General features: G+C 35.5%; 1 protein-coding gene and 1 non-coding gene across 5 annotated transcripts in view; one reads left to right on the top strand and one right to left on the bottom strand.

Annotated features, from left to right (window-relative positions):
• Positions 1–10,248, top strand: part of Wapl (WAPL cohesin release factor) — a 67,610-nt gene that overhangs the window by 38,284 nt on the left and 19,078 nt on the right. For 3 of the 4 annotated variants that reach the window (XM_050140569.1, XM_050140568.1, XM_050140571.1), the window contains exons 5-9: positions 2,091–2,186; positions 3,943–4,095; positions 4,369–4,505; positions 5,170–5,281; positions 7,293–7,520. In XM_050140569.1, the coding sequence (XP_049996526.1) occupies positions 2,091–2,186; positions 3,943–4,095; positions 4,369–4,505; positions 5,170–5,281; positions 7,293–7,520 (726 nt within the window). The remainder of the gene's footprint in view (positions 1–2,090; positions 2,187–3,942; positions 4,096–4,368; positions 4,506–5,169; positions 5,282–7,292; positions 7,521–10,248) is intronic. The other variant, XM_050140570.1, reaches the window with a different exon arrangement.
• On the bottom strand, positions 9,051–9,153 carry LOC126500679 (U6 spliceosomal RNA). The gene has a single exon (XR_007591403.1). It is a non-coding gene; the product is annotated as a U6 spliceosomal RNA (small nuclear RNA).

Genomic DNA, 10,248 nt, shown 5'->3' with positions numbered 1-10,248 from the left:
AAGCCAGAACATGAAGTAGGATCAAAACCCAGTGCCATTGTCCTTGGCTTCTCAGCAGCCCTCATTGTCCGCCATATTCAGAGAGTCCGGTTTTATCCCATGCTTTTTCAGTCGCAGTCCAGCTGGCCTTGGTGAGCTCACAATAGATCAGCCCCACTGTCTCCGTGGGTGGGTGCACCCCTCGTGGTCCTGACTTCTTTGCTCATATTTTCTCTCGAATCAACTATTTAATAATTAACAGGTACACAGATTGTACAGTGGTTGTCTAAGATGAACATGAACAGAGGACTAGTTTTTAGAATTGATATTAAGTCCTTTTTGCACATGTGACCCAGAAAACCTGATTAAGTCATTGCATGAGTTCATAACTTCTTTAGATATCATTATGAATCATTACTTTATGAAAATCTAGTTCATAAGAGTAATGGGAATAGGAATATTTGGCCATTCTTGAAGTAGGTTTTGTACAAATTCAAATTTTGTGTGTATTACACTAAAAATAGAAAGATTGCAGTCATAAAATCACTAGTCAGATCAGAAATTTGAGGTTTGAAATGACAAAAATTGGTGTCGGATTGAAGGTAAAATGCTATGTTCTGTCTTGTCATTCTTTGTTTAATCAGTTTTCCCATTGTAAGTAAAGGTTTTGTTCCTTCTGTATGAATACAGATTTATTCTTATGGGTTTGCATTTACTGGTTTCATTATTCAGGACAGTTCATATCTTTATGAAACATTCAATATTTTGTATATTTTTGCTACAGAATTCACAATTGTTAGTTCCCTGAACTTCTTTAGACTCTATTGTATCTTTGAGGTAGTACACAGCACCCTTTATAAAATCTGATCAGTTTTCAATGTTATGGTGTACATTTGGCTCTAGTGGTTTTACTGAAATGAGTATGGAACTTCTTTCTGCCTGTCACAAACTGCTCAATGTCTATTGTTAGAAAATTATGAAGCAAGAATGACTAGTATGAGGAATAAAGTTTTGCTAATTATCATGTTGAGTTAAATATATATATTTTTTCTTTTTTATTTATTTATTTTTTATTGAAAAAAAAATCCCCCCCCCCAAACTCCTCTCCCCCTCTCCCCACTCCTCTCCACCTCCCTGTCCAGTCCAAAGAGCTGTCAGGGTTCCCTGCCCTGTGGGAAGTCCAAGGTCCTCCCCCCTCCATCCAGGTCTAGGAAGGTGGTGAGCATCCAGACTGGTTAGGCTCCCACAAAGCCAGTACATGTAGTAGGATCAAAACCCAGTGCCATTGTCCTTGGCTTCTCCTGAGTTAAATATATTAAATACTAGAGTTTCAAAACATTTACTTTAAAAAACATTCATTTACCTATCTTTTCTGTGTGTTAATATGTGTAAGTGTAGGCACATACAGCATTTGTGGATGTCATGGGGACAACTTTTATGAGTTGGTTCTTGCCTTCTACCTTGTTGAAACAGGTCTCCTTCCTGCTACTGCAATGCCACATGCTCTAGGCTAGCTGATTCCAAAGCTTCTGGGCAGTTCTGTCTCATCGTAGAAGTGCTAGGACTCCAGATGCATGCTTCCCACATGCAGTTTTTTATGTGGGTTCCATAGACTTAACTCCAGCTGTCATTCTGGCACTGCTAGAACTTGTACTCAGTGAGCTATTTCTTCATCCCTAATAGAGTACGTTGCCAATATTTCCTATTCCTATTACTTTTAGGAAGTCGATTTGCATTAAGTGATAACTCATTTCTTATTATTTCTAAGTAATTTATGAACTCACACAGTGACCTGATCCATGTGCACAGAGTAGATGAAGCACAAACTAGCTCTCTGTGCTTTATATTCTTCTTAGACAACCACTGTATAATCTATGTGCTTGTTAGAGTTTCACATGCTTTCTTCTTATGGTTGATTGGTTGCACAGAAGAGCAATTGCCAATTCTATGCTAAATACCAAAGTGATTATGTCTGACATAGACTGACAAAAACATCTTTTTTGGTCTAAGATGTTTGTTTATGCATTTCAGTTATTCTGTATAAATTGACACCTTTTTGTAAGGGATACAAAGTGAGATGGAAGCAGTTGATCTTTTTCTCATTTCACTAGTCACCTACAAAAGCTGTATATAATGCCAGGCATTGGAATCATCCAGACTCAGAAGAACTGCCTGGACCACCGGTAGTAAAACCTCAGAGTGTCACAGTAAGTAAAGCTTTTTATTTTTCTCTCTTAAAACAATTTATAAGTTAATCTAGATAGTTACTATCTTAATTTTTGTTCTTTCAAGGTTATAATTGAAAAGCCTTACAAATTAAAACTTTGTAGGAAGAGTTCAGGGCCAAGCTAGGCTTCATACTGAGACCCTATTTCAGAAACAAAACAACAAGAAAAAACTAAAGCAAAGCATTTAATCATGACTGATGTTTTATAGAATTTATAGTTTTTAGGGTTTAAGAAAAATTATTCCTTATATGAAGTATTAGTATTGATCCTTTGTGTGTGTGGTATTATGCATGTATTTGTGCGGATGTGTGTACAGGTGTGTGTACAACTTGTAAGAGTCCTCTGTCATGTGGGTTCTGGGAATGAAGCTCAGGTTGTCAGGCTTGCTTGTTAAATACCTTTAACCTGCTAAGTAATCTCACTGGCCCTCTCCCTAATTTTTTGAGAAAGGGTCTCATTGAATTTGACTAGTACCGCTAGACTAGTGAGCTTCAAGGATCCACTGATCTTCATTCTAAACTGCTGCGGTGGTGTTTCTGCTTTGCTGCTGTATTAGCTATTTATTTATTTATTTATTTTTATGCATATGTACCGAGGATCCAAACTCAGGTCTTTATGCTTTATGCATGGCAAGCACTTTACCAAATGAGCATTGTCCCCAGGCTCTTGATCCTCAGAACTTAAAGCATGATAGTCTAGACCTGTAATTCCAGCAGTTGAGAGAAGGTAGGAGAATCATCAGCAGTTCATTGCCAACGAGAGCTACATAGCAAGACCCAGTCTAACTCCTTTCCCAAAAGCTATATTCTACAAAAAGTGGATTTTTAAAAAAAAAGTTTGGTGCCTCTGTTTTTTTAAATAATTATTTTATCTTTATGTGTTTTACCCGAATCTTTCTGTATCTTTAAGTGGCTTTCATTTCTTAATTTGCTTTTCATAGAGATGATATTACATTTGCATTAATACTTTCCAAATCAAAATTTTTGTAAAATATTCTTGCCTAGGTATAGTGACATACCCAAAAGGCAACCAGGAGGCTCAGATCTCACATTGAAGGTCTACATATACATAGTGAGGACCCCTCACTCCTTGGGAAAAAAAATGTATTTTCAATAAAGGGATTTGTAGTATTATACATTAAAACTCTTAGCTTAATAGTGAAGCCTTCATCATCTGGAGTTATCAAAGGAATGAATTACAACATTAACAAAAATTTGGGGATAGAGTTTTAAATAAAGTCCTTATACATACACAAATATTCATTCTCAGTTCCAAGAATAGAAATATTTCTTTTCCTTAAATTGACTGTGATGTCACCATCAAACAGTATTTTGGATTTATATTGCTTTTAGTTTCCTTTGCTTTTATGATTCTTTTGCCATAGTTTTTCTGAAGCTCTGTCTAACTGCTTATCAATGCTACTTATGCATGCAATTGTGGTTCTTTATTTTTTTTTAACAGTCCTGGAAGCAACAGATGATGTGAAATGCGAAGTTTAAAAAAGCTAGAAGTATTTCTCAAGTGGTTCTTTTGTGTGTGAAGAATTTAGGTCTTAGTATTGCATGGAATTTAAATTACCTTTTAGGGCCTTTCAGCAGCCTCCCTCTTCTCCCTTTGGAAAAAAAAAAAGAAAAAAAATTCATTTACTTTTTAAAAGCTAAATTTGTCACATAGACAAGATGTTACCTTTTAAAATATTTGCTTAGAACAACTAATTTAATACCTTTATCAATAGGTGAGGCTGTCTTCAAAGGAACCAAATCAAAAAGATGATGGAGTTTTTAAGGCTCCTGCACCACCACTCAAAGTGATAAAAACTGTGACAATACCTACTCAGCCCTACCAAGATATAGTTACTGCACTGAAATGCAGAAAAGAAGACAAAGAAGTAAGCGGCCGTATACAGTTTTACTGCACGTGGATAGATTTCTATGTGTAACATATAGCCTTTTGTCTTAAACAAATATCACTACACTGATAGTCAGAGTTTTGAACCACAAACGTACCTTGACCTACTAGTACTGGTGATTTAAAAACATTTTTGTGGACATCAAATGAATGATTGTATAGGTTTTTTTTTTTATTAAGTACAGTAAGCCTATAGATTTAAATATTCTAGTTTATAGTTAAAACAGAGGTGGACTTATTTTTTTCTTGGCAGTTATATACTGTTGTTCAGCACGTGAAGCACTTCAATGATGTGGTGGAATTTGGTGAAAATCAAGAGTTCACTGATGACATTGAATACTTGTTAAGTGGCTTAAAGAGTACTCAGCCTCTAAACACACGTTGCCTTAGGTAAGATCTTAATTTTACATTATAATGTTGTATATGCTATGTCATTAATTTTTTTCACCTACATGGCTTTAAATTTGTTAGTAAAGCTAGGCATTTAAAAAATTGTGTGTTGATAATCAGTGATGTGTTAAATGTTCCCTTTTAAAATATAGTATAGTATAGGCTTCAGTTTCCAGATGCTAAAAGAATAAAAGTATACTAAGAAATCTGAGGTTTTGTTTTTTAAAATTATCTCAGAGTTTCAGACTTCAAGTAATAGATTGATTTGAGCAGGGGTTTGGGTCATCTTTTATGTATGATATAGATTGTAGACCTTGACTTGGTTTGAATTTCTATAGTCAGTTGGAATATACCCAATCAAATGTAACCACTTCTAGTTTTCATATAACAGTGGTATTATGAAAGATAACTAGAATTTTACAATTTTAATGTAGTGAGGAATATACTACAGATATCATGCTGTTCATTTTTATAAAGGTAGTATGCTCAGTCACACTCTAAACCTTGGAACATATTTTAAAATTTTGGTTTTTCATGTTTTTTTATATTTTGTGTTGTCTGTACTTTAAACCTGCTTCCTTCTCATTTGCTTGTTTGGAATTATGCAAACTACAGCTAATGTCCTAGCAATTTTTAGCTGTTCTAACATTCTGTTTCCTTCTAGTGTTATTAGCTTAGCTACTAAATGTGCCATGCCCAGTTTCCGAATGCACCTGAGAGCACATGGGATGGTTGCGATGGTCTTTAAAACCTTGGATGATTCCCAGCACCATCAGGTATTTTTTAAGTGTTTGAGGTTGAGAGATATTAGTAAAAAATTATAGTCTTTCAATATATCAGAAAATACCTTCACTGGATATCTATATAAGTGAATTAAAAATTGAATTTATTTTCTTGATAAGTAGAGATGATAGCCATATGTTTTTGCTTCATAAATCACATTTTCTGGAGATATTTTTCTTAAAGTTTTTGTTATATTTGTAATATAATGGTTTATATTATTAAAATCTCACTCATCTGTTAGTTAACATACTATGCTGTATATTTTATGCTTTAAAACCTATTTCCTCTATTCAGAAGAATCTTTTAATACTGTTTGATATTAATTGTGTGAAAGGGGGTTTTGAAATATGGCCATGATTTTAAAAATATTTGGCTTATTGTTGGATCTGGAGAATAGCTGTGTTGTGAAAAGGAATAAATAATAAAGGTTACCTAACCAAAGTTAGTTCCAGTATCATCAAAATCGTCATTACCAAACTTAACAGTGATATATTGAGGTGGCCTTGTATGAAAGAAAATGACTTTATAAATACAAATTGAGTGACACAAAATTAATAGTGGTTTTTTTTAAAACCAAAAGTAATATAATTAAAGTGTGTGACTATTCCTCTCTACCCAGGTTGTACTGGACACAGAATAATGAGGACAGAAAGACAAGAAATGCATAGTTTGCTTTATTATCCAGTTAGGCATAGCCATAAGACATTCTTTTCTTCACGAGTCCCTCAGGTCTTTACTCTGGCATCCAAATTTCAAAAAATGCTTTGTAAACATTTAATCAAGGGACCTGAAGAGATGTTTCAGCAGTAAAGGACCTGAATTTGGTTTCTATCCATGTATTCTTAGGGCATTTGTCTACCAAAGACTGACTATTAACGTTAATCTAAAACATACCACCTTGAATATTTGAAGAACACATTTTTGATGCTTTATTAGAAACAGTTACTAGGTGCTAGGTATGTAGCTCAGTTGCTTGCTTTGTTAGGAAACCTGAGGCCCTGGGTTTTACCCCTAGCACTGCATAAACCAAGTACTCAGGCGGCAAAGGCAAGTGGGTCTCCAGTCTCTATAGTGAGTTCCAGACCAATTAGAACTATATAATAAGACTGTATCTAAAAAAATAAGTTACTGGAATATTCCAGGAAAGAAATTAGTCCAGTTACATTTGTTTCCTTTAAAAAATTATTTCCTTGCTTGTATGTGTATGCCTGGTGCTTGCAGAGGCCAGAAGATAGCATTGGATGCCCTAGAACTAAAGTTACAGACCGTAGTAGATGAGCTACCACTACCGTATGTGTGCTGGGAATAGAGCTCAGGTACCCTGGGAGAACAGTTAGTGCTTGCCCTTAACTGTTGAGTCATCTCTTCAGTCCCCCTAATTAAATTTATTTCAGTCCCCTGTATGTTGTTGTAAGCTCAGTTGGCTGTATTCTACAGAGGGAAAAATGTATTTTGATACGAATTATAAACACATTTGTTCCTATATTTGAACCAAAAATTGGCATGTCTTTATGTTGCAAAGAACATTAAAGGTATATTGTAAAAGGAATTATTTATATGTTGTATAATGCATAAAAATGTTCTATAAGCTCCTCAAAGAAATGGGTAGTTGACTTTATATTCTAGTTGAACATTAATTAGAGAAGGATGATGGAGAGAGAAAAATAAAACACCATCTACCTACACTTTGTGGGGGGGGGTTGAGACAGGGTTTCTCTATGTTCCAGTCCTAACTGTCCTAGAATTCAATCTGTAGGCCAGGCTGGCCTTGAACTCCCAGAGATCCACGTGCCTCTGCTTCCCGAATGCTACCTGGAGAAAACAGTTTTTAATCAGGGTTCTATTTAGCAAATAGATTTATTTTCCTAGGATATTTTTGAAGAACACTGAATCAAAGAGTAGGAATTTTAGACATTTTAACTTATAAATGTTAGTAATATCCTTGGTTTCTAAAATTGTTAGTAATTGCTTTCATGATTATTTCTCTTTTGGGATCTTTTGAAGAATTTGTCCCTCTGTACAGCTGCTCTCATGTACATATTGAGTAGAGATCGTTTGAACATGGATCTTGATAGGGCCAGCCTAGATCTCATGATTCGACTCTTGGAACTGGAACAAGATGCTTCTTCAGCTAAGCTACTGAATGAAAAAGACATGAACAAGATCAAAGAAAAAATCCGAAGACTCTGTGAAACTGTGCACAATAAGCATCTTGATCTAGAAAATATAACGGTAGGTTGTTTCTTTCTATAACAAATAAAGATTATGCTCAGAAAGTCTGATTAGTCACAGTGGCTATTAAGGTTTAGCTCTGAACATCATTTCCTGTCCTAATTAGGGTTATTGCTGTGATGAAACACCAAAGCAAATTGGGGAGGAAAGGTTTATTTCAGCTTACACTTACAGGCGCATCACTGAGGGAAGTCACAGCAGGAACCTGGAGGTAGGAGCTGCTGCAGAGGCCATGGAGGGATGCTGCTTACTGGCTTCCTAGGCCTGCTTTCTTATAGAGCCCAGGACTGTCACAGTGGATTGGGCCTCCCCCCATCAGTCACTAATTAAGAAAATTCCCTACAGCCAGATCTTATGGAGGCAATTTTCTTAACTGAAGTTCCCTCTCAGATAGCTGTAGCTTGTGTCAAGTTGATATTATATTAGCCAGCATGCTCCTGGACTCACTAAACTAGCTTATCTATATCTGAGCCTTTCTTGGTTTTGATTTTGCTAGTAAATTGTAACTGTTTTTCTTGTTACATTTTGCCTAATCTTTTTCTTTTCCTTCCTTCTGCATTTAAGCTGTTAATTTGCAACTGGAATTTTTATTTTCTTCATTTCCGAAATCAGAATTAGGAGGATTTGTAAAGTATTTGTAAGCAAACATTTGTTTATGCTAGGCTATCTCAGGGTTTCTAGAAGGTAATAGGGGAAATTTCCTAGTCACGTGCCCTTTATGGAGCAATGTCCCTACTCACTGTAGGATTATGGACAGTTTTTATCTTCATTCTGAGCACAATTCCTCAATAGATGATGATAGTCTAATGCGTACAAGACCAGTAAGATAATTGACCTATGGTTTTGAAGAGAGGAGAAAAGATAATTGTTGTATAACTTGATTTTATAAGATAAAACTTTTTTCTATTGTGTACTTAACTGAAAGGGCTGCAACATTTGCCTCAAAAATTTAGACTCTTATGCTAGTCTCAGTAACCGAAGACTGTCAGTCCATTTAATTATACTAGACTCACTAAGGGATTCATGGGTTCTGAAAAAGATAGCAAATAGGAAAGCCAGCCAATTTTAAACACAGGTTAGGTTCAAAACTCAGATGTGTTCTGTACTTTCTAGAAGTGGAAAATCACTGCAGTTTGTGTATTGTCTATAGTTTGGTTTGGAAGTAGGGCAGTATTAGACATTTAAAACCAGTAATTTTTATTCACTCCACAGTTTTACATCCAATTTTTAGAATAATTATTAAATTTACATTCAAAGTATAGGCTTCATCATGGTATTTTCTTCTATTGTTTGTTTTAATGGAACATCTTTCCCAGTGTTCTCAACACAGAGTTAAAACTCTCAGTCAACCACAGAAATACTTGCGTGTCTTTTTACTGCTGCACTGTTGATAGCCAAGAAATGGACCTAGCCTAGATCTCCAAGAACAGATGAATAAATAAAAATGTGGGCTATATATAGATGTGGAATTTTACTTATCCATAAAAGAAAAATTTTTATTATTCCTTCTCATTTTAATTGTTTGAATAAAAAAATATGGAACGCTTCACGAATTTGCATGTCATCCTTGCACAAGGGCCATGCTAATCTTCTCTGTATTGTTCCAGTTTTAGTATATGTGCTGCTAAAGCAAGTGAGGAAAAATTAATTTAAATTGAACCTATAATTTTTGTTTGCCGATCTTTTTTGTCATCCATTCAGCATTTTAGTTTGAAATATTTGTTTGGTTTGTTAGGGTAAGTAAGTATCAGCATGAAAAATGCTCACAATATTTTAACTAATTTACATAGTTGAAACAAGAAAATAGGACTATGTTAGGGTGCCTTTGCTCTTTCAACTCAGTGTTAACTGTTCTTAAATGTAGTTGTTTTTAAATTGTACAGTAGGCTTAAAAGTTGCTTTGTTTAAAGCTGGGCAGTGGCAGAGAATCCCAGCACTCACAGGTGGGTCTCTGTGAGTTCGGGGCCAGCCTAGTCTACAAGAGCTAGTTCCAGGACAGCCCCCAAAGCTACAGAGAAGCTGTCTTGAAAAACCAAAACAAAACAAAAAAGTTGCTTTAATTATTTAAAGAATAGTTGCTCACACTGGTTTTGTTATATTAATTGTTTGGGTCTGGATTAATTTTCTTGTGTGATTTTTTTGGGGGGGGGGTTCGAGACAGGGTTTCTCTGTGATTTTAGAGCCTGTCCTGGAACTAGCTCTTGTAGACCAGGCTGGTCTCGAACTCACAAAGATCCACCTGCCGAGTGCTGGGATTAAAGGCGTGCGCCACCACCTCCCGGCCTTGCGTGATGTTTTTGAATATTTTAAAGTGGGTTTTTTTTTTTTTTTTTTTTTGTTTCTGTTTTGAGACAGGATTTCGGTGTGTAACCACCACCCTGTCCTGGAACTCCCTCTGTAGACCAGACTGGCCTTGAACTCACAGAGATCCACCTGCCTCTGTGCTGGGATTAATGGCATGCACCACCATTGCCTGACTAAATTTAAAGTTTATTAATTTTTTTTAAATAATAAAATTTATAGCCAGGTGTGATGATGCACACTTTAATCCCGGCACCTGGGAGGCAGAGGCAGGTGGATCTCTGAGTTCAAAGCCAGTTTGAAGCCCTGACTTCCCTCCCCCAAAGAAAAAGAGGTCATAAAATTAAAAAATAATTTACATTCTTTTATATATAGATTTGCTTTGTTGATAATGCATAAGATAATAGTAGTAGTGGAGTTTTTAACA

The sequence above is a fragment of the Alexandromys fortis genome, unplaced genomic scaffold (assembly GCF_014885135.2).
Source record: "Alexandromys fortis isolate MF-2015 unplaced genomic scaffold, M_Fortis_MF-2015_v1.1 scaffold_46, whole genome shotgun sequence".
Lineage (NCBI taxonomy): Eukaryota > Metazoa > Chordata > Mammalia > Rodentia > Cricetidae > Alexandromys > Alexandromys fortis.
The sequence above is the reverse complement of the archived record's forward strand: the minus strand, read 5'-3'. Positions and strand labels throughout refer to the sequence as shown.